The sequence below is a fragment of the Anser cygnoides genome, chromosome 17 (assembly GCF_040182565.1).
Source record: "Anser cygnoides isolate HZ-2024a breed goose chromosome 17, Taihu_goose_T2T_genome, whole genome shotgun sequence".
In the NCBI taxonomy this organism is placed as follows: Eukaryota; Metazoa; Chordata; class Aves; order Anseriformes; family Anatidae; genus Anser; species Anser cygnoides.
Genome location: NC_089889.1, coordinates 2,459,862 through 2,484,017, shown reverse-complemented (window position 1 = coordinate 2,484,017; position 24,156 = coordinate 2,459,862). Strand labels below are relative to the sequence as shown.

General features: G+C 55.2%; 1 protein-coding gene across 9 annotated transcripts in view; it reads left to right on the top strand.

Annotated features, from left to right (window-relative positions):
• Positions 1 to 788: 788 nt before the first annotated feature.
• Positions 789 to 24,156, top strand: part of CUX2 (cut like homeobox 2) — a 58,014-nt gene continuing 34,646 nt past the window's right edge. For 3 of the 9 annotated variants that reach the window (XM_066978829.1, XM_066978837.1, XM_066978838.1), the window contains exon 1: positions 789 to 1,269. In XM_066978829.1, the coding sequence (XP_066834930.1) occupies positions 1,150 to 1,269 (120 nt within the window). In that variant the 5' untranslated portion in view covers positions 789 to 1,149. Of the gene's footprint in view, positions 1,596 to 2,030; positions 2,283 to 24,156 lie in introns of those variants that run through there. The other 6 variants (XM_066978830.1, XM_066978836.1, XM_066978835.1 and 3 more) reach the window with 6 other exon arrangements.

Below are 24,156 nucleotides of genomic sequence, written 5' to 3'. Positions count from 1 at the left end.
CCAAAGCCTGTGAGCAGACCGAGCCATCCCCGGCCACCTTCACGGAGAGGATGCCAGCGAGGCATTGGTAAAGCAGGAGCCAGCTCTCACCCCAGCAAGAGAGTTTGGGGTCCCCCCAGGGCCCACAGAGCCACCCTGCAAACAACCAAACCCCGGCGCACAGCCCTGAGGGAGGGATGGAGAGGAAAATTGGGCCTCGACCTGTGTGCACCCAAAAAGGGGTCGCGAGGGGCACCCTGCGCTGGGCCCTGGGCGCCTCCGTTCGTTGTGGTGTTGGTGCCATCGGGGTCGTGGTTTCAGCGTGGAGTTTGCCCTCATGGCCAGGGGCTCGCTGGTCCCCTCGTGGCCCGGCACCAGGGGCTGGTGGCAGCCCCTTCCAGGCAGCCCCGGTGAGGGGCCGGCGGTGCTCGTGGGCACCGCCAGGCTCTCCTTAACGCCAACAGCCTCGGCTCCTGCAAATCGTTTTTATTTTTTTTGAACTTGGATTTTCTCTTCGCTCCTTCTTCTGCCCCGGGCGTTTCGCGATCGTGGGACTGCAGGCGGCTCTGGGCTTCTCCGAGCACGAGAGAGGAGAAGGACGAGACCGTTTCCTCGCCGCTCACGCTGCAGGATGGTGCCAAGGTCACGTTGGGCGTCTGTCTTCTCCTCTTGGACACCGCTCCTGGCTCAGGGGGACACGGGGGAGCGAGAAAAGAGGGAGCGGGCCTGCAGGGCAGGGCACGGGCTGCGGGCCGGCCCCATGGCACCTCCTGAGCTCTTGTTGGCGCTCGGGCTCTCGCCGCCAGCTCCTCAGCAGGAATTTATCAAAAGGCCCCGCTTGCCTGGCCAGCATGAACCCGGTGTGAGCCACGTGAAGCTCCCCGTGGGTTTGGTGGGAGCAGAGCGGGATTTATACGCGAATTTTCCACCCGCTCCAGCACCGAAACCTCACACACGGGCAGCAGCCTCGGGGCGGGGGTGTGTGTGTGGGGGGGCTTGAGGGCGGGCGGGGATTTTCTCCCCCCCCCCACAGGGGCCAGCTCGGGACCGACACCGCCAAACTTTCCTCCGGGGCCCTGCGGCTCCCCCGGGGGGGGGCAGCAGCGGGGCCTCCCCCCCGCCCCCCCCCGCTTTGCCCCGTGAGGAGCGGGGCCGGGCCGGAGCGAGGCGATGCCGGCGGCCGCAGCCGGTGCGGGCGGGCTCGGGGCCCCGGCGCTGTGCCCCAAGATGGCCGCCGAGGTGGGAGCGCGGTGCCGGTGCCGGCCGCGGTTTGATGTCCGCCGGCTCCAGGTCGGTGGCGGCGGCGGCGGCGGCCCCCGAGCGCCTCAGCCCCGGCGTGCGGCGGCGGGAGAAGGGGGGGGGGGGGCGGGTGTGAGGGGAGGGTGGGGGGGCGGGCGGGCGGCCTCCCCCAGCCCTCCCCCGCTGCTCTGCCGTCCCCTCCCTCCGCCCGCCCTTCCCCATCGATAGGTATCAGGAATTGATCCCCGCCGTCTCCGCCGCCGTCTCCGCTCTTTGTTCGGTGCCGCCGGGAGCACGGAGGAGCAGCAGCAGAAGCAGCGGCAGCAGCAGCAGCGGCGGGCGGCATGGAGCCGCCCGGCCCCCGCCCCGCCGCCAAGGTGACAGCCGGCACCGGGGGAGGTGGTGGTGGTGGTGGTGGGGGGGGGACGGGGACGGCCCCGGGGCGGGCGGCAAGTTGGGCGGGCGGCGGCTGAACTTCGGGGAGTAGACGGGGAGAGAAGCGGGGGGGGACGGACGGACGGACGGACACCGGCGGGGAGCCCCCCCCCCCCACCCTCCCGGTAGCCCCGCCGCCAAGTTTCGCCCCCCCCCCCCACCCCGGCCCGGCCCGGCCGGGCGGAGCCGCAGGTGCCCGGTGGAGCGGCCGCGGGGCCGGGAAAGGAGGGGGGGGGGGGGGGCTCGGTTCGCGATCGTAGCACCGGGGAGAGAGGAGGAGGAGGAGGAGGAGGAGGAGGAGGAGGAGGAGGAAGAGGAGGAGGAGGAGACGTGCCCGGGGCCGGCCGGAGCCCCCCCCCCGCTCTCCTATTGTTATTCGGGCGCCGGTGTGGTCGGGGAGGAGGTGTGTGGGGGGGGGGGGTAGGGGGTGGGGGCTTTTCCCCGTGTCCCGGTTTACCGGGCCCGGCGTCAGGCTCCGAGGCGCCGGGTGGGGATGCGAGTGCCGGCGAGGCGGGCTCGGGATGGACGCAGCGATCCGGGGGGGCGCCGCCGGAGAGCTCCTTTGTGGTTCCGTGCAGGTCACGGATGCCGTATCCAGCCGTAGCGCCGGCGGGCTGTGAAATTAACGGGTAAGTCCTTTGTTAACGGGAGCGGGTGGGGGGGGGGGCCGGCTGACCGCCGAGGGCCGCGGGGATGCTCGCGGCCGGCCGCCTCGCTGGGCACCCCGGTGGCGGGGAGCCCCGGCCGCTGACACGAAAATCGGGGGGGACGAAACCGAACCCGGATCCGGCTGCGAGAGCCCAAAGGCTCCTCGACGCGGTTATTAATAAAGGGGTTTTGTCCCCACCGTGGGATGTCACGGAGTTTAAAAACGCAGCACGCTTCACCGGGGGGCTGTGGGGGGTAAACAAACCTAAATGCGGTTTACGGGGGCTCCGGTGCCGTTATCGACAGCGCCAGCGTTTAATGCGTTTCGGCCTTTTAAGCGGCTCACGGGCTGCGCCTGTCACAGGCGACCCTAAAAGTAATGCAGGTAGGACGGAGAGCCGGCTCGCCGCGGCTGCTCGCGTACGGCGGTGTGGTGGGAAGGGGATTAGGGCCGTAGGCGCTCCGGCTACAGAAGCATTCCTCGGTACATCACGCCGGTGACTTTTTCCCCGGGTGGGTGCAGAACCCGGGATTCCAGGCGAATATGGGCAGCCACTTCTCCGTGGGGTCGACGGAGCGCGGCGGGCGGCGGGGGCAACTTTGCGGGGCGGGGAGGTGGGCGCTGAGCGGGGACGGCAGCGGTGCTGGCGGGGGACCTGCGTCCAGGCAGCGGTGCTGCCGCCTCCCCGGGCTCCCGGTGGGAAAGGTGACCTTGTGCCAGCTCGGCCTGATGCCCTCTATTTAAAAGGAAAAAAAAAAAAAGAAAGAAGGGAAACAATCCATTTATTCTTCTTCTGCGAGCTTTTTTTTTTTTTTTTCTTTCTCCTTTTTTCTTTCTCTTTAATGCATGTGCCTAAGCAGCTCTGCTGGCCTAGGGCTTGCTGGGAATGGCAGAGTTTGAGCAGCCCTGATGAATGGTGGGCATATGTAAAACATGTAGATAATGTGCTCCCCGGTAGCACTTTGATCGAAACGGCATCGAGCCTTTTTACAGCAAATAGTCTCGGAAATGAGAAGAGATAAAATTCTATCAAAGATAATACCAGACATATTTCACTGGGTTATGAGATTGTTTTATTGTGTACATTACTAATGCAGTATTTTTTTACAGCTTTCTTGTGTGTAATAGTCATAACGGGCTTCATACCTTGTGTTTTTTTCCTGTGCTTTAATTTGCTCTTGTTTTATTATGTTCGGTTTAGCGCTGTACAGATTACACGCGCCGCATTCTGGATGCTGCTTTAATCTAACCCACTCCGTGTTAAAACAGCAAAAAAAAAAAAAAAAAAAAATGGGAAGAGTTGCGAGCTGCTGATTTGGGATAATAAATACAACGGCAAGTGAGGGGAGAGAGACCTATTATAGCCATCTTTTATAAATGTCTCCACATCTCATTATGCAGATTAGCTCTGGCTACATGGCTCCGGCGTTGGCTTCGTCAAAGAAAACGCTGCTCGCTTTATTCCCTGCAATGCACCCGCTCGCTGCGTGCCTGCGCCGCGCGGAGGAGCAGACTTGGCGGGGACTTGGGCAGAAACTTCGGCGCTGCCCCTGCCGGATCGCGGCGCGCCGGCAGCCTCGCGCGCGCTGCGGTGGCTGGCGTCTTCTCCAAGTTTAGGGGGAGGAAAGAAGAAAAAAAAAAAAAAAAAAAGATGTGGATGTGATTAAAATATTATAACCTTATGATATTCTGAAGTGCATAAATTTTACATATCAGCTACAGAGGGAGTTTAGACATCCATTAAATGATATGACAGCTTGACTTATCTAAATGTGCTATCATTTAACAATGTGTCAAAATTCTTCTTTATATAGATGACAGCAGTAAATAAGCTATCAGTCCTCTTGGCTGAAGCTTAATTCCCGAAGCTTGGACTGATAAACTTGGCGGCGCTGCTTTGGGCTCTGAGCTGGGGAGCTTCACCTCCTCACCCCCACGGGCCTGCGTGGTTTTGGGGCTATAAAGGAGAGAGCTGCGGGATCTCCCCGGTTCCTCCAGCATCTCCAGAGCCCTGCCAGCAGCCCCAGGCTCTCCGTGCTGCTGAACCAGCTTCTGTTTGTGCTCGTAGCCCGTTGGAGGCCCAGGTCAAAATTCACCCTGGGGTATGGCACATTGGTGTCTGTGGGTCTGACCCAGCAATGGGCAGCAGTTCCTCGTGGCATGGAGGTAAATCCGTGCTCACCCCACTTGGCGGAGGTGTCCTCTGCAGCGAGAAGCGGGCGATGAAGGGTGGGCAGGTGCCGGGGGTCACCGTGCCCAAGGGGTGAGGGGGGAGCCGGGGCACGGAGAGCCCGGGGACGGTGCCGGGGGCCGGGGAAGCCCCCGCTGTGGCTCCTCCCCACCACGCTGTGGTTGCGGTGGGTCTGTCGGGTGCTCAGCTGTGTTGTCAAGGGATGGTAAGCTCCTCGGTGGGAAGGGGGACGATGCTTCCCATCCCTCGTAAGCGTCGGCGTTCCTTCCCATGCGGAGATCTCAAGGTTTTGCTGGGTGGGTGAATCCTGTGCCCGTGCGGGGCTGGCTCGGGGCGCTGCTGGGTGGTTGACACATTTGGGGCTTCCCAGCGGCTCCAGCTTCTCCCCGTGCGCCAGGCAGGTGGGACGTGGGCTGGAGAATGACGGTGTTTGGAAAATTAATGCAAATTTAGCAGCAGTGGAAATAACGAAGCCTGGTTCTCTGCAGGCGTCCGTCTTGTGCCTGGGTTCCCTGGTGCCCGATAGCCGTGCGCTCCCCTGGAAACCTTCCCGGTGCCCAGGGCAGTGGTAGCGGTGCCCTCCCGTGGGGGTTCTCTGCTGACTCTGCTGTGCCCTGCAGCCCATCTTTTGCCAGGGATGCTGTTGGCATTTCTCTCTTTCACCCAGAAGCCCTGTTTCCTTGTAGCTCAAGGTGTACAGCAGCCACTGTCCCTGTGGTGTGGCACCGTGGACATCCAGCCGGACATCACAGCCGCCCGTGGGCAGCTGATGCTCCTGCCTGCCCCTCTGAAACCTTGGTGGCCTCGCACCACTCCTGGCCCCACTTGCTGCTGGTCCTCGGCCTCGCCACGGGCAGAAAGTCAGAGCCCGGAGCTCCTGAGGTGTAACGTGTATTTTTTTTTTTTTTTTTTTTTTTTTTTACCTTGTGGCTGAATAATTGAGACGCTGCCAGACGAGAAGAGAGCTGCAGAAAATGAGAGTTTATCTTTAGCTCTGCGGCTCTCACTTTAGAAACCGGTGACCCCAATTCCAGCCCGAAGAGTGACTTCTTCCCTAATTAATAAATCCATTAATTAATTGTGTGCGTGCCGCAGCCCATTAGAGATATGTGCGCTGGCCTCCTGATCCAGTTTAGTGGATTGTCTCCGTGGCCTTGGGGGTGGGGGGGGGGGGGAGAGATTGTGACCACGAGGCGAATAGGGGACGTGGATTAAAATATAATTTGTTCCTGTGGGATTGCGGAGAAGGGTCGCGGCCCTGCTGGTCACCCGGACTGGTGGCCGTGGGGCTGGACTGGTGGCTGTGGGGCTGGACTGGGAGCACTGGGCACCCGGCCGGGGCGAGCGGCGCGGGCTGGCGGGGCTCTCGGAGCCTGGCGCGGCGCGGCAGGGCGGTTGCGTGCAGGTGGAGCTGAATGCTAAAACGTTTGGCGATCCGAATTATTATTTATGACCAGATTAAGCAAACAGCACACTCCCAGCCTGCGAGTCCTTTAGGAGGTACTTGCTTAACTAGATAACCTCAGCGGAGCATGGAGAACTAGCTATTCATCTCCCTCCATATGTTGGCACAGTAGCGGCTCCCTCCAGTTAATTTTTCTTGCTGTCTGCAGAGACTCCACATAAAAATGCAGGCATAATTGTGCGCTCCGGTCCCAGAGCTGCTGTTTTCTCCGCTGAACGTCAAGTTACCGGTTGGCAAACGAAACGCCATCTCTGAACGCACAAGTCCTGGCGTGGCTCGGCGGTGAGATTGTGGCTCTGGGGCTGGCGTGCCCCTCAGTTTTCCCCTCCTGCTGGTTTTGCCACCCGGGGGAGAGCAGAGGGTGTGGGATCCTGGGGGCAGCCCCGTATCCCGTGGGCATCCTGCGGTGACGTTGCTGTACGGCCAAGTCCCCGGTCCTGAATTTCAGGGAATTTCCCTGGGAATTGCCGCTCCAACCCGACAAAGGGAAGCTGTGGGACCGTTGTCCGCAGGGGGCTGAAGCTCCCCAGGGCCGAGCCTTACTCTGACTGAAATTAATTTAGGGTTCAAACGCGGCTTTCCTCAAGGTGCAGAGCGATCAGCGGCGCGGCTGATGGCCGGGAAGGCTCCCTCCGGGATGGTAACAGGCACGTCGAGGGCATCCATTTCCCCAGAAAGGCTCCGGGAAGTTTCTCAGAACATTTTGTACCATCCTGCTCCTATTATAGAAAGATGTAATTCCCCAACTTGGGAGATAATAAGCAGGTATTGACTTCTGCTGGGGTCATTATCAAGATTTATTCAGTCAATATGGCTTCTCCGGTCAATAAATCTTGAGGTTGATAAAGGAGGAATATATACTTGCAGACTTTATTAAAAAGTTTTCCCCTTCCGTAACACTTTCTGGTGCGTGTTGCGTTAGCGCCCATGATGGAGAGTTCTCCAATTACCTGGTTTTGTGGCTCATGCTTTCCTGCACTTTTCGGCACGTCTCGCAGTGGCAGCAAAACCTGGGTGGGAGGAACAAACCCTGCCACCATCAGCACCGTGCTCCATCACCGCCTTGTGCCTTTGTGCCTCAGTTTCCCCACTGACAGGCATGGAGGGTTCCTGCAAGCCAGGGTTTTGGGGTGAGACGCCCCAGGAGGGTGTATTCAGCCTGGCAGGAGGCTGTGCAGGCGCGGTGGAAATGGGGAATTTCTTCTCAGTCGAGCTTCCCGGTCCCGCGCACGCAGGCGCTGGCGCATACGCACATACCGAGGCCTTGTTCCAGAGTGGTTTCAGTGCTTTTTAATATGGCCTTGCTGTGTAATTATTTTTTTGACTAGTTTGGTGTAACGTTTAATGATTTCCCCAAAGCTGCAACAGGACCCCGGAGCATTGATTTAGCTGCAGTTTAAGTGACTTGCTGCTAATGCGCGGCTGTTTTAATATTAATTGCTCGGTGCGTGCGTGCTAGCTGGTTCTTCTGCAACACGGATTTCTAAAAAAGTAAATAACCAATTTGAACCCCGTGTAAATATTACTCTAGTGGGAACTGCGCCGTGCGTCAGCCGCTCTGAGCATGCTACGGTTGCCTTTGGTAACGCTCCTGCAGTTTTACACTGAAGTCAGGACCTCGGGCTCCCTTTGTTTTCCTCCGTCAGGATAACATCATAAAGTATTACCTGGTGCTGGCAGCGGGTCTCGTAATGTGCAGCGTAAGCACGGCCGCTCGTCTTCGTGGGATCTGGGGAGCCACCCGGCTGCTGCGTTATTGCTGAGGACATTCGGTCTTCATTCATCGTCGTGGTCTTTATTAACGGTCGTTATTAATAATCGTGCCCCTCTGGCGGGGCAGACGGCGTTCGGCCACGGCTCGCGGAGCATTTTGCAAACATTGCTTCATCGCCGGAGCAGGGTAATGATTACCCGGCTCTTCCCCCGTCTTCTCGGCAAGGGATGGAGGGACACGGGTTGGAGGAGCAGCGTTGCCAAAATCCCCCTGTGAGACACGTTGGCTTTCCCCGCCATGCCTTTGGGGCCGGGGCTGGGAGCGATGCTCCTGGGGGCCACCTGCCCTGCAGCCCCGCGAGCCTCCTGCCTCGTTGTCGCCGGCACTTTGGGTTTGCCAAAACACCGCTTTTTGGCCCCAAAAGCAGCAATCGGTGCGGCCGTCCGGGGGACACGGCTTTGCCCGTGCAGTTCCCCGCCGCAATAGCACGGCGCGCGCCGTGGAGGCAGCGGAGCCGGGGCCGCCGCGCCTCTCCTTCAAATAAAAGCAGCTAATTAACATTATTCTTTAATTATTGCCTTTATCAACAAGGGGTCTGGTTTATACCAGCAGGGTAGTCGCTTTGCCTTCCACTACCCAAGTGAATGCTTCAGTTCCTGTTGCTTTTGAAATGAATTTGATGTCATCTGCCCATTGTCACTTAATGGGGACACTTGGGTAATGATTGCGCGCTCCAGCCCTGTTAGCAGCACTGCGAGCGTGTAATTTAGCCCCTTAGGCAGCAGTACTTTTGAAATCTCTGGATAGTTTTGAACTCTCTGTTCTTAATTAAATATGCAATTTTTCACGGTAACCAGGTTAATTCTTTTGTGTTGTGTTGTAATACTGTTAGGAATTTTTCATAGTTCTTATTAAACATTATTCAGGCATTGTGAATTCCATAATTAAAAAAAATGAAAAGAACAAAGCTTGATTCACTTCTTTCTTTTCCCTGGTTAATTTATCAAATGAATTTTGCAAATTTTTCTTTTCGTCCCCAGACAGTGTGCCAAGTGTTTTAAAGGGGAAGGATTTAATTGCTCTGTAGGGATTGGTTGGTTATGAAGGATTTGGCTGTTTGATTAGTAAACCCTACTGGGAATGGTTTAATGCTCCATGATCTTAAAAATTGTCTGATTGTTAGGCTCTCCAAGGATGTTTTCTTTTTCGTTATGTACGGCAACAGCTTCGCACAAGTGTGATTATTAGGTAGCGAGGAGGGAGCCGAGGGGCCGATCCCGCCTGCCCTGGCAGCAGCGATCGCGGGCGAGCCTTCCTCCCCGGCGGCGATGATGATGGAGCAGAGGACCCGTGGTTTTTCGCACACATCGCTGCAGTGCCCGCGCTGGAGGGCGGCTGTGAAGCCGAGCAGAAGCCCCAAGCCACATCCTGCCCTGGGCTTTTCCCCCAGGCCCTGCTTCCCGACACGATGCGGAATATCGGGGGGGGTCTCATCGGGGACCCCCCAGCCACGTTTCAGTGGAGGTACCCCATAGCCAGGGGCTGCAGAGCTGCAGGATCACATTCGGAGCGTCCCTCGGAGAGATGCAAAGCTTGGCGATGTCAAGCCAGAAGGCTTTAACCGGGAAGGCTTTAAAAAAAAAAACCCACACAAAACAGCACGAAAATGCTTGTGTTTTTGTACCCACTTGCCGCTGCTGCTCTCTGGGTTGGTTTTAGAGCGCTGCTGGACTTGCCTGGGAAAAAAAAAGTCAATACCTGGTGTTTCTCCCGCCCTGTTGAGAGCCGTGGCGCACTCCTTGCGTGCATCTGAGCTTCTGGACGGAGCCGGTCCTTTCCCTGAGCTCTTTCATTGCACCGGGACTGAAATGCCCGCATCCAGCAGGTCGCAGGAGAAAGCCCCACGTCTCGTGTGGCTCTGCTGCTGTGGGCAGAATTGCATCCCCCAGGTTTTAGGTGGGGAGAGAGGGGCTCGGCGGGCACTGTTGGAGCCCAGATCAGGGAAGCACGGGACCCCGTTGCCCCTCGTTTACCCAGGGGGCTCCCGAGGGCTTTTCCATGGGGCTGGAGGGGTTTCGATGCTCGCCGTGAGATGGCAGCCAGACGGGATCGATAGCGGCATCTCTGAGGGGGCTCCCCGGGGGTTGTTTTGGCTCTAAGGGGAGGTCAGAGAGTCGTTGAACTTATAAATATATTAGTATTTAAGGGAAGAGTCGCCGGCTTCCAGCTCGGTTTATGCGGCGCCGACTTTTTCCCATTCTGGTCGAAGCCTCCTACGCCGGGTGAATGACGCAGCCGCCTGGCACCGGGGTTGGGACCTCGGCGGGCTGGAGATGGAAAATAAAAAACGTGCAGCGGTGCCGAGGGCAGGGACTTTGCCCTGGAGAGCATCCTGAGCTGGAGGCATGCGGGCGGCGGTGCCCGGGGCAAGGCACGGCGGCGGAGAAGCGTCACCGCCCCGGAGAGCAACATCTCAGAGCGGGGATGCGAAGCATTTGGTCTTCGTCTCTCTTTGCTTCAGATTTTGCTCCAAAGCAAAGACTTGTGCCAAGACCTGGCTGCGTGGCACGTCCGTGGGACTTTTGGGCTCCCAGCCCTGCAGCACTGCTGCACGAGGCTCTTCCAGCGCTGCGGCCGCTCCCTCCGGTGCCGTGCGGACCCGTAAAGTCATTTTATATGGGGGAAAAAAATTATAAAAAAAAAAAGAGAAGAAGTAGACATTTGAAAGGCGAAGCTGAGCAGACGCCGGTAATGTATTCACAGGCATGACACAGAATGGCAGCGTGTCATGAACCGCGTCCCCGGGGACCCGTGGGGCTGTGATATTGGCTTTAACCCACAAAGGCTCCAGTCAGTGCGTAAATTCATCAGGCTTACGGGATTGCTCTTGGACTACTGAATAATTTACGGTTCCAGAGCCCAGCCAGGTTCAGGTCATTGGGGTTCATGGGTTAATAACAGGTTTGGTTTTTGTTGTCAGCAGCTGCCTTGATAACATATGAAAGAATCCTATTCTGTTGATTAGATTTTGAAATGGATCAATTTTTAATCAGCAGAACATCTGACTCACTCAATAAGGGTAGCATTGTGGAGACAGGGCGGAGGTGCTCTTTATTTACAGGACTGTTTGCTCGCACTCGTACGCAGCTCGGCGCGGGGCTGCCCCCCCCCCCTCGCCCCCCTGTCCCCAAAAGAAGTCACCTGCATTGCCCACCGTACAGGCTTCGGCTGCCAGCCAGCTCCCAAATCCGTGGTGCTCCTCAGGAGAGGAGAGGGCTTGCCAACAGCTTGGTTTAGCTCTGTTATCGATGGAAAAACACTTCCCGGCGAGCAGATTTTGCCTACCGTAGGAGGGCCCCCGCAGGGACTGTGCCACTCCTTGGGGACGTCCCCAAGGGCCCAGGGGTCTCTCTGCCATTCGAGGAGCAGCAACAAGCCCCAGCCTGAAGGTCTCCAGCCCACACCCTGGGTGCAAGAAGCCTTGAAAGGGAGTCACTCGGCTGATTTCATCACTGCCCTTAATTCTACAAGAGCAGAATTCCCACTCAGAGTTAAATTCGGGGTGGGGATGCTATCTTTACCCTTTTTTTTTTGGAGTGCTTGAGGCGCAAAAGGCACCCCAAGCTCAGTGTGCTGCATTGCATGGTAACGCTCACGTGCGTTTCCTTTTGTACAGGCATGCATAAAATACATTTTCTCCTAATTTGAAGCTGGTGTGTCAAAATTTTGGCCCGAAGCAAGCATTAACAACAAGCATAATGGGCCTGCCGGAAAATTAAACTCCCACCTCCCTCCCTCCCTCCTTTTCAGTAACCGAAAAGGTAAAAGTCTCGTAAATACAACTTTGCAAGCCGTGCCACTGGATTAAGGATTACTTTGGGGTCGTTTGGTGAGCGCTGACGGATCATTGGGAAGCTCTGCTGCTGGCAGGTATTGATGCAGAGAAGTTGGTCGTAAGGGCGGTTTGCATGGCTTTGCCCTGGGTGCTCTGCGGTTTTACTTTCAAAACTTGTGCCTCCTGGCCGTCTCCTTCACCTGAACAACTATTTCCCCTCTCGCCGTGGATCAGTTAAGATCACAGCTCCGTGGGGCTGGAAATACGGCTGCGGGACTTGGGGACAGCCGCGGTGGCAGCGGCCGGGGCGGGCGATGGATGGGTTTCTGCTAAAAACATGAGCAACGTCAGAAGGTTAAATATGCATCTTATATCATCCCCGGCGGGTTTATTTTCGGGAGGGCAATGGGCGTCACGAGTTCACGACTTTCAAATTAAGTTTATTTTAGTGACGGAGGATGTGCTTCTCTGTCGAGTATCCACTGGTTGTTTTCTGAGAATGGTTGAAAGCAAAACATTTTCAGAAAGAGTAGGGGGGGCAGCTGGCCTGGGTTTTATGTTTAATAACCGCTCAGAAAGCACGGATTGCGATGATCCATCGCGGGTGCCCTTTGGCAGGTAGCGGGGACGTGCCTGGTTTTTAGGCCCGAGAAAGGCAGCGGCTCCTCTGGTGACTTATTAACTCTCCTAATTGCCTTTGTGTTTAGCAACGAAGTAAGCAAATGAACCGCGGATCGGTGCCTGGGCTTTGCTGTCCTTGCTCGGGCAGGAATGACCCCAAAAACGTGCCGCGGGTGCCGGGGTCCCCCCCGCGAGGGGAGCGGGTGGCAGCGGCAAGGTGGGGAGCGTCGCCGTGCTCCTTGATTTGCAATTTAAGGGAATGAAGGAAGGTTGCTGCTTCGCAGCGCCGGGTTAATTTGGGTCTGCGAAGCCGTGCTGGTGGCAGTCCCGAGGCTGGCCGGTACAACCTCTTGTGTCAGGAGCAGGCTGCACTAATTTCAGCTGGAATCACCGAGACCAGCACGTAATCTTGTCCTCCTTCCCCTGGGAGTTTTAAGCCATTCTTCCAGGGACGAGGCTCCTACAGCTTGGGGTATTCGGGTGTGTTAGGCACAGCCTCGGGGGACACGCAGGTCGCATTGTGGCAGAAGGCATCTTTTCCTTACCCATCCTTTCCTACCAGCGTGCATTACCTCCGCCTGGAAGGGTTTCTGCATTCGTCCCTTATTTTTGGCTAATAATTACAGAATAACAGAGCCCAGCATCCCTTCCAACACGGAGCAGATGGAGCGTCCTGAGCCTTAGCACGCTTCTGGCTCCGACAGCGCCAGCAGGTCCCGGGGCTGCTACAAGGCTTGTGCGGCACAGCCGCAGCTGCAGAACCACCGTGGGATACGGGATGGGATGTGGGATGTGGGATGTGGGATGCGGGGTGCCACGGCCCCCTCCTCTGCCCTCTGCAAGGGCGAGCTGCTTGGAGAGGCACCGGGGGGTCCCCTTTGGGCTGCACGTCCTTCCCGCTCGGCTGCAAGCCAAGGAGCCGCCGCTTTTAGCGTTACAGCCGGCGTGGGGTTTTTTGGTGACAAATACTCCGTAATGGATAATCCCAGCCCGCTACTTGAAAAAGCCATAAAAGAAAATAGCACGAGTGCTGGCTGCTGAGCCTGCCCGGAGCTGGTTGTTGGCACGCCAGCCGGTAATGCCGCCCGCTGCACGGCCGCAGCGCCGTTCACCCAAAAGTTTTGGGCTGCTGAAGCCTTTGCGGAGGCAAAAGACCCGATCAATTGCCAGCAAAATCTCTGTCTTTCCCCATTTTGTCTCTGAACGGCCACGCTGTCTACAAATGGTGTTGTTTCCTTGCCGTCCCCACGCTGGTTTCTCATTGCAATACCCTATTTTTTTATTTTTTTTTTTTTAAAGCAGCTACAATTGATAATTTAGCTTTGGATAAAGCAACCTCAGAGCTTTTATTTCTCAGAGGCCAAACATTGATGTTGTGTGAAATGGGAGCTTTGAGAAGTCTTTGTATGGAACTTAGCTTCCTGAAAAATTTATTTACTGCGACTGTGATCTGCAGGAGCGAATTGATGTTTATCTATAGTAGTTCTTGCCAGAAAAAAAAAAAAAATGCATAACTGCACTTTCTTCGGAAGCCTTGAAAGGCCTTTTAAATAAGTGTCTAATAGTAGGCTCTCAATAGCAAACAGCCAGCTTGATAGACAGTATACAGTATATTATTAACTATAAGCAGGCTTAATCTTTTTCTCATGTTTTAGAGAATGCTTTATAACCTTGTGGCCAAAGAATTCGTGATCGCCAGGTATTTGAAGCCAAGCAAAATTATACTGGCTGCTACCGCGGGGAGATCGATGCTGCTGGGAAGCGTGCGGGGCCGGGGGCTGCGCTCTGCAGCGTGCTCCTCGCCTTCACTGCTGTGTCTTCCCATGGCATGTCCTGTCCCCAGCAGATGAAGGAAGGTGTCTCTGAGACCCCCCCATGACATTTTGGGGTGCTCGGACATCCTCGGCTCGGTGGTGGCCGCATCCCGGCTGGGCTGGGCTTGCTCCTGGTGCTCGAGCGTGACCCGGCGGCTCCGTCTCCTCTGCTGCGTGGCTGTCACCCAGGGGAAGAAGGAAGGCTCTTTTTCAAAGACCTTGTGACTTTCTTGGCTGCACTGCTTGGGGTTAGGCAGTGTGCCGGAGGTAGGGCTGTTTTCCTGCAGAATGGGGCTCGGGTGATTTTAGTTTTTATTCTCTGTTGCGATCGTCCCGCGGGAGCTCCCCGGGCTCCCCGCGCTGCATCGCCTCTGCCACAGCCCCATGGGGCTGGGGGTGAGAACGTGTCTGGGGAGCAGCTCTAAAATCCAGGCAACAAATCTATCTTAAAAAGAAGAGCCGAGTGAATGATGTGCATATCTGCTGGTTCGAAACCAACCTCCCGAGCTTCCAGAGCTCGAGGTGGGTAGGACCCAATGCGACTCAGGATTTTTACCTTGAGCTCTCCAAACCCTCGTGTTTCCATCAGCAGAGGTCCCCACGGATAATCCTCCAGCTTCCTCCTTGCGCTCTTTTCCATTTTCCTGGCAAAAGCATAAACGGTTTCCTTTGGCTTTCCTGCCTTCTGTTTTGTTTGCTGTGAAATTTGGGGTTGAGCAGCAGCCGGAGTGGCGCAGGGTGCCGTCGGATCGGGCACACACTCGCTCTGGCTGCCCGCCCGAGCTTCCCATCGATTTATTGACCGCCTGCAGCCGCCTCAGAGGGCAGGATTTGGCCCAGGGGCCCAGGTGGCAGCGAGATGGGTCATCTGTGCCAGTCCTCGCCTGCTCGTGTCCCCCAGCCCAGCTGCAGGCAGGGTTCCCCCAGGCGAGGGGCAGCCGGAGCGGAGCTGCCCAGGAGCGCTCCCTCGCAGCCGTGTTTTTCTGCCTTTCCTCTATCGGATCCTGGGAGCGTTGGCCGGGAGTCAGGGGATCGATAGATGGTTAAGGTGATAAGTGGCTTTGCTAAAAACCAATTTTGCAGGGGGAGTTTGCAGGGAGGAGAGCGCAGAGGCTCTGCAGCCGCACCCCAGAGACTGGGGCAGGAGCTGTCCCCGTCCCCGTCCCCATCCCCGACCCCGACCCCGTTCCTATCCCCATCCCCACATGCAGCTCTCCTGCCCCAGCCAGACCCCACTGTGCCACTTTCCTCCTCCTCGTCAAAGTCCCAAATGGTCGAGCCTGAGGAATACGGTTCATTTTGGGTGCTAGCCAGTGAGTTTGGGAAAATCAGCAGTGAATGTGCCGGAGGCCGCTACGCAATTAAACGGTTAAACGAGCAGCGCTCGCTCAGTGGATAACTCACAGCCAGGCTCGGAGCCGGTGGCCCTGGTGGCATTAGGGTGGCAGCATTGACACGGGTGGGACTGGTGGGAGAGCACAGCGTGGGGACACCAGTGCTGCCTCCAGGCATTCCTGGTCCTATGTCCCCATCCCTGGTCCCACGTCACCGTCCCTGGTCCCACGTCACCGTCCCTGGTCCCACGTCACCTTCCCATCTTTGACCCCCAGCAGCCACTACATGGGTTTGTCAGGGCAGATGGAGGTGATGACATTGGAGATCTTCCTTTCTAGCTAAATTTTGCAAATCTTTTTGCTCCGTGGGCATGTCGGTGCCACCTCCCCTGGACGTGGTGGCGATGGCAGGGCTGGGTCCCTGCGTCCTCGCCCCAGCGGCTCTGCTGGGAGCCCCGGCAGCACCCGGCTGCTGCTCTGGGTTCGTACAGGTGGGATGTCTCAGCGCTTCCAAAAAATGGCATGTTTTTATTTTTTTATTAAACTTTTGGGATTTTCGTTTCAAATTCTGTTTTCTTGGCTTTCGCATTTGTTTTTGTGCCATTCCTCTTTACTGCAGTGCTCCGTTGCGCACCAGCAGCTACAACGCCCCGCGGCCGCGTTGCAAACTCTAGCTAGAACCACCTTATTATTTTATTTTTTTTAATCATAGGGGGAGGCCATTTGTGGATGCTGATTGATTGAAACATCTTATCTCCCGTAGTCAAAGTGTCTCCGGTTGGCGCTGTAATGAAATAGTTTGACGCTTTGACACAAGTGTCAAACACTTTTCCGACAGCACAAACAGCAGAGGCTTTGATCGAGGTGTCAAACCGTTTCCATTACCACAAGCAGCCACCCCTTTGATCTGGGGAAGGAGATAAGGGGTTTCAATCAGGACTAAGTAGCAGCTGCTCTTAACGATTTTAAAAATAAGAAAATATGCAATAATTGAATAGTTAAGCTATTATGTCATGTTATAAAGTAGTCCTCGTGCCGTGGAGCGAAATAATGTAGGCGTAATACTAATGGCAGGAACGATAAACATGAGCTGCTAAACTAAAAAAAATAATGATAAAAAAAGAATGTTTTCTTCTGGGAGGTGTTCAGAATTGGTTTTCCCAGTATTTCAAGCGAGGACATCTTCAGAAATGCCTTTTTCTGGAGGAAATGAATCCTGTTTTTCACGGCTGTGGCATTCTCGGTGAAAGAAGACGCGCAGCGTGGGGGGAGCCGCGGGAGGTGCCGGGGCTGCGTGGGGCCATTTCTTTCCCAATTTGAGTAAAAATGGATCAAATTCCTCCCTGGTGTAGCTACGTTGGCATTAGGCAGGCTGGCGGCAGGTGAATTTGGGCCGAGTGTGTCCAACTAAAAGCCAGAGCACCTGTCTGAGCGCCAGCTTCATAAGCAAACGCCGCATGAGCAGCTGAAGAGAATTTACGTGACACACCAAAATTAGCAGGTTACGGCAAATAATCAGGTTTCTGCACCTCCTCCTCTTCCCCCTCCTCTGCATGGACGTTGTCTCTCTATGTTGGTCTTCTCGCTTTGGAAATTTTGCTGTTAGTGGCTGTTTTAGAAAGATTTTCCCTGCAGACATCTGTCCCCCAGGTGTCCCAGCAGTGGGGCGCGGGACGTGCCGTGGGGAGCGCCGTGTCCCCTGTCCCTGTCCCAGTCCCTGTCCCCCCATGGGATGCAGGGGATGTTGAGCCCCCTGCCGCAAGTACTGCACTGGGAGATGATGGGGCCTGGGGCTTGATCTCAGCCAGGACACGCGGCTCCTTCTCACGGCAAATTGCAGCGGCGGCGCCGGTCGAGGAATGCAAAATCCGACCAGCTCGAAAGGCAGCGCGTGGGAGATGGTATCTGTCGGCAGAGCAAGTCACCGAATTTAATACAAGGAGGCTCTGAGAGCTGCACGGGCTGCATCAGAGCGCGGCGAGCCTGCGCTGGAGATTAAACCTCACATTTCATTTTTACACACTGCGCTTAATCCAATAATGATCCCGCGTTACAAACGGCAATAATATCTTTCAGCATAGTTAATCAGAATAGACTTAATGCTGTCACTATTTATTAACCTTTGTTGAAAAGCAAGAAGTTTCCGTACTAATCTGTGATTGTTGCTCTTGTCAGGCTCCATCAAGTGCAAACCAGCTTTGGCATTCGTTGCGGCGGGGGGGACTCGGCGCCGAGCGAGACGCGAAGCCCTCGTCCCTGGGATGGTGGGGACACCGGGGGGGGGGAGCTCCCAAAATCCACCCTCGGGGGTCTCTTCCCACATCCCACTGCCGGTTCCTTGTTGGCAGGGCTGAGGGCACACACGGAGGGGTTTCGCCATCCCGTATTCTCCCGCTTGCCTCCCGTCGCAGCGTCCAGCCTGTGCTGGAAGCGGCTCGTAGGAGCACCTGGAATTAATGAGGCAGCTTGGTGCTGGGCAGAAATCGATGCTTCCTGCATTAATTGTGCTGTGTTCCAGCTTTGTCTTCTTATTCTGAGTTATGTAGTTACAGCCAGAGATGTCTCTCTTCGGCGGCAGCCCTCGGTCCTGGGGGTCCTGCTCTCTGTGCCTGCCCTGCCGCGGGACCGGTGGCACGGTGCGGCAGAGGGGAGCACGTTTTGACCATGTTTCTGCCCAATTTGCAACTGCTTTTTGCTGCCCTCGTGGTGGGCGAGGTGCCTGCCCCAGAGGATCCTGGCAAGGAGAGCGGGGAGGACCCACAGGAGCCGTGGCCTCGTGGCGAGCATAGGGGGACGCGGCTCGGGTGGCTGGGTGGGACGTCGCCCTCTTCTCCCTTCTCCCTTGTAGAACAGGGAACCAAAAAGCTCAACACAAATAAACCCCAAAACGCCCACTTTCTCCCCAGTTTCATCATCCCGCATCCCCAGGAACTTGTGCACATCGCGCCCACGGGACGTAGTTGGCGGCACGTGTTTTGGGGGCATCAAGCTCTGTCCCCTGGACGGGTGACGGACTCGCCGTGGTGGCTTTGGGTTGCAGAGGCACGGACTTGGGGTCCTTTTGGAAGATTTATTTCAACCTCCCCCCCTCCCACGGTCCTGGGGCTGGTGCCACCGGGCGCAGCGCTGCCGGCCCCAGCTGTGGTTTGTAGCTGGAGGTGGGCGGGAGGACAAGGCTCGGCCTCCGTGGAGACTGATATCTCCTTGCACATGGGTTTGGGTTTGCACTTTTGACTTTTTAGCAGGATTATTTGGGATTTCTGTAACAGAGCGTTCACGTGGATCAAGAGCACGCCTCCCAGCCCCTCAAAGCTGTGGTCCCACTCCTTCAGCAGAGCGCGTGTTGCCACCGCCTCTTATTTTCAGGCTAGCACCAAGTGTGTTTTGCTCTTTGCTTGGTCACTTGGACAGGTGCAGCTATTTCACATGCAGACACAGGAATCCCGCTTTGCTAACATCATTGAAGCCTAAACATGGTATTTATATTTTTAGCAAATTGTTCTTTATGGTATTGATTTACATGTAATGTAGTCCTTGCATGAATAACTACCATAAATCTGGGAGCATTTATCATCCAAAGGAGCTGCAAACTCAGTCAAATTCTTTATTTGTTAGACACGATTATGGAGCTTGAACTGCAAGGTAGAGAATAAAATGGGAACCATATTTTCTGTAAACAGCTCGGCGTTTCTTGCAGCAAGCTGATTGATGCGTGGTAAGAGGTAAGGGTTAAGATAATTTGGCGAAATGAAAAAGTATGGAATAAATTACAATAAATGGAATCTTTGATCTGGACTGTCGATATCAGCGATGGTGCATGAGTGGGTATTTTCTTCCTAGCCAGAGAAATTAACTTTTGAACTTAATGGCTACAATCTTTTTCTCCTGACTTTCATCCTTTGTGCTGACGGGCAGCGGGGACAGGCGGTTATTTGTTACCCTATTGATAGCCGAGCGCAGGAGAGCCAGGCTTTGTGTGACCGGGGCTTACAGAAACTACTTCCAGTCTTGTTCAGGTTTTGTGAAGCAGTGGTCATAAAAAATAGAAGGAAAAAAAAAAAATCCCAACCCCTCGTCCCCGTTGAGCCTGGGCTACGTGGAGGTCTGGAGCGTTTCTGCTTCTAAATTTAGCCATTTAGGAGACTATGGGCTATCCACTTGGGACTTTTAAAAAGGCTTTCACAATAACTCGTGAGAGCCGGATGCCTTTAGTCCTTAACTTTAATTTAAAATAAAGAAATCTCTTCAACCTGCCCCGTTCCCCTCCCCCTGCCCCATTATTCAGCCTGAGGCGCTTTGCCGCTTGCTTGCGGAGCGAAGATGCGCTAAGCTCTTGTAATTTCTTAGGAAGATAATTATTTATTTTTTAATAGAAGGAAAATCAAGTCAACGCTCGAGAGCGTACGCAGCAGTTTACCGCCATAGGAGGAATTAATCAGTCTATAAAGTTCAAAATGTACAAAGAGGGAAGAAAAAACACCCCGACTGATCAAACACGAGGCTCTTCTCTGAGATGCAAAGATAAAAGCCTTTTCCTCCGCACGCTTCCCCGCTATTGGCAGCCAGTGGGGTCAAGATATTTTTTTTTTGTTATGGAAAGCCAGAGATAATTAATGTTGTTGAAAGAGGACTCTGGGTTCGGCGTCTGGCAGGCGAGCCCCCGAGTCTGGGATCTGGCAAAGCCGCGGCGAGCGGAGGGAAAGTTCCCCGCAGAGGGAGCTGCCGATGTAACGGAGCAATAAATAATAAGGGGAGATAAAAAAAGGCCCTTTGGAAAGCGCCGTGGAGCTGCTGCTGCTCCAGGATGGGGCTCGGGCCACGGGGTCCCCCCTGTGCCACATCTCCATGGGTCCCATGGGACCAAATTCCTCCGAGTCCTGGCACCGGGAGGTACCCGAGGAGGCTCCACGGCCCCGTTTGCCACATGCTTGATCTCTCCCGGCTCCTGCAGCTCGTTTGGATGTGTCCTGTTAGGGCGCTTGTGCTAAATCTGTCCTGATAATCGATAGATGTATGGTCACCCAAGCCGTTTATGCATCTCTTCTATCAAAGCCGTGACAACGAGAGATCAAGACGTGAGCGGGCAGGCTCATACATCGAACGCTATTTAAAAAGCAGGATGAATTAATTACCGCCATTAATGACCGGGGATAGACTTCAGGAGGCTGCAGCCAACGTCTGGGAGCCTCGAGCGGGGAGAAAACCGCGTTGGGGAGCCTTCGCCAAGCCTGGTCCCTGAGCATCCCACGGGCACGCCGCCGAGACGTGCCCTCCGCGCGGGGCTGGGTTTGCCCCATCCGGCCGCTTCCTCAGCTCCCGCTAATTAGCATTATTTTTTAATTGCTTGGGGGCGTTGCTGTCCTTTCCCAGCCCCCGTTGGAGGATGCGGCGGAGCTCACGGCCCCGTGTCCGTGCCGGTTATTTGTTATGCAGCAGCACCAGAGCTGCTCTCAGACAGGGCTTGTCAGCTGTAAAAGACACTGGCAGATTTTATTAGTTGACAGAAGGGTTTTTTTTTTTTTTTTCCTCGTGAAAATATTAAAAAGTCATTTTAGTTTAGAAACCTAATTTTAATTTAGTTAGGTTTTAATTTAATTTAGGTTTTAAATTCATTTTCCGGCAGAACTCAATTTTTCAAGTGTAATTTGATGCCGTCAGTGGCCATAATGTTTAATGCCCTACCTATAAATTGCGGGGATGGCTCTGAGATGATTTACAGGATCCGGGCTGATGGGGCCGCTGAATGAGGCCGTCCCTGGTCCCACACGTTGCCCGACATGGGAGAGGACAGGAGGAAGGGGATTTATCGCGGCGACTGCTGCCGTTACTGCCAGGAAGATGGGAGAATTATCGAAGGGATTGAATTATCAGAAAGCAGCACTTGTAGTTACCTGGATCTCCTGCAGCCGGAGGGGATTTGTGTTTTGTTTTTTTTTTTTTTCTCCCATTTTTCAAATGAGGAGAGGCCCCCGTGAAACGCAGCGGAGTCGCACAAAACGCCATCCCCATTTAATCCATCCGTCTAAGCGTTCCGTCTAATTACGGTACGAGGGAAGTCTTCAGAGCATGTATCGAACATTATAAATGGGGATAAGATGATTCTGGTAATGGCTTAATGAAACAGGTGAGGTAGTTTGGTCTGTCTGCCCGCGTCCCTGGGCCGCAGCCAGATTGATTTGGCAGGGAGCAGCCCCCCGGGTGCTCGTGTTGTTACACATCGGAGCGCGTGTCCATTAGGAGCCTTTGATTTTCCTCCTGCTTTTGGCTTCCGAGTAGCAGCCACTGGCTCATTTCATTAGCTGCAGGGCACGCCGCACCCCTGAAGTTCTTGCAAGGTGGAATTTGTTTATTTTTGGGGGAAAGAAATGGCTGCCCATGACCTCAGACCCACGGCGGGCTGAACCGGGTGGGGAAGGGCTGCGGAGAGCGATGGGCAGCGGGAAGATGGTGGGGACCTCAGCATCCCATAATGGCTGAGGTGTGCAGGGACCTCCTGGTCCCTCTGGTCGCACCCTGCCCCAGCAGGGCCACGCAGAGCAGGGTGCCCAGCACCATGTCCCAGCAGCACTGGGGGATCTCCAGGGAGGAGAACCCACAAGCCCTGGGCAGCCGGTCCCAATGCATCCACTTCCACCTCCGTCCTTGGGGGTCTCCAAACCCCAGCGGGATGTGGTTCAAAATGATCCAGCTTGGGGGGTGGCTTGGGCTGGTCCCTCCCGAGCTGCATTTTTCCCTAAATCCGTGATTCTCTTCTCACGTGGAGCGGGATGCCCGCAGCGGCTCCGAGCGGCCTGGTGGCATTTTGAGCCTGGCTCCCGCGGAGCTGAGGTGCCCGGCATCCCCTCTCCCTCCAAACCATTTGACGCCTTTGGTCAATTTTAACCCAATTACCGCAGGCGTATGCATTGCAGAGAGATTAACTTCTGCAAACTTCCACCAACATCGGCCTCGGGCTGCCAGAGCAAGAGATCTGAGGCTCTCATCCTCCAGGGAGATCGAGGGGCGCGAGCACAGGCGTGCTACGAGACACTGGCGAATCCACAGCTGCCACTGCTATCTCCAGGCTGAGTTTGGGCTCCCGCGGGGTCTGGATGCCAAGAAGGCTCTGCTCAGAGAGGGGCGGCCGTGGTGGCGCCGAGGGTGAGGTCCCTGTGCCCCGCCGGGGTGCCCGTCCCCGCCGGCGAGATGCCACCGCGTCCCCCGGGTTGTCACGGCTACTGACGCATGGGACCCCGGGGAGCGGGCTGGGAATTAATGGCAGCCCCGGATAAAGGATTCCTGTCTCGGCCGGGTTGATGGATTACATTGATGTGCCATTTGTCATACTGTAATTGTTCTGGCAAATGTAATACCCACTAGTATAAACATTGTGCTGCTTTGCTAATAAAACCGAAAATAGGAAGAGAAAGGATGATGCAGTGCTGTGTGCGCTCAAAGAGACGCCGCCCCCTCGCCGCGCCGCCGCGGCGCTCTTCCTCCCCTCCTGCCCTCCTCCTCCTCCTCCTCCTCATCCCATCGGGATGCTGGTGGGCAGGGGGACGGGTCAGGGCCCCCTCCTGCCACCCCCGGGTCCCTCCCTGGCTTGGGATTCTTGGGTCCTTGTCCCCAAAGGCACAGCTTGGGCTGACGGCGGCCGTGCCCATGCTTGGGATGAGGCTGATGGAGCAGAGCCCCGAAATCCCGACCCATCTGGGTCTTCTCCCTTTTTGCTTGGATCATAAGGAAAACCCAAAACCGAGGGAGAAGGAGGAACGGGAACCCCCCCAGCACCTCTGCAAGGCCCCGCAAAGCCTGGGCTGCTTCAGAGGCGTCGCAGTTCCTACGATTGCATCTCCAAATGTTTTTAAAGTTTATGCTTGACCTGATTCATAGAAAAAAAAAAAAGATAAACACCCTTTCTGTGTTTGCAGTCATATGTAATTTTTATCTCTTGACCTTTAAACGTAAGCAGCAGTAAAATGAAGAACTATGGCAGTCATTTAACACCCTGCCTGTACTAACTGGTTTCTGCCTGTGAGCCGTGGTTTTAAATTGGCTAATGCAGAATACTTGCAGAGCTAATAATAATTCAGATTACTCCTGTCAGCTATTCCGGTTTCATGGGTAATTTAGTAGTTGAATAAATTTTTAAAAAAATTCATTCGTTCCCATGCACTGTTATGAATCAGTAGATGGTTTACCATTGGCAGCAGTAACTGTAAGAAGATTTAAATTGCTACTGAAAAGGATTTGAGTGAAGGTAATGTTTTATAATGTTCTAAGCCATATGCACTACTTTCAGGCCTCATCAGTTTTACATTGATTCCTAGTGAAGTGTTTAATTGCATCATGAATGCAATATAATTCAGTTCTTTTTGCTAATATGGTATATATCTCAAAGTGATATACAGCACTGACAGTGAAGACTCAGGATTTTCTTAGGGTTTTCGAGCACGCGGGGTGTGCGCGGCTGCGGGCGCTGCACCTCGGCGCCTGGCTGGGAGCTCTTTGCTCCGGGAAACTTCCCGGCTCCGGCATGGGTTTGTGTGCTGGAGTTCACCAGGATGTGTGCATGGGCACCAGCAGGCAGGTGCTGCGCACACACACACGTGTACGACGTGCCCGTCGCACACCGGGACTGCTGACCGACACCTAACAACCCTTGTGGTGCCACAACTCTTTTATTTGTGCGGGGTTTTCTTGCAGGGTTTTCTTTCTTGCAATTTTTGCGACTTTATTAGCAAACCGAGGGCTGCCCTGTCCTAATTCCTAGGTGATGCAGGGGTTTTGCCGTGCGGAAAATTCAGTTTCAGGTGAATTTCAGCCCGCGGATGCTGTTCCCTCCGCCTGGCGGTGCGTCTGCAGCCCTTTTGGGGCACACAGCTGGGATGTTATCTCACA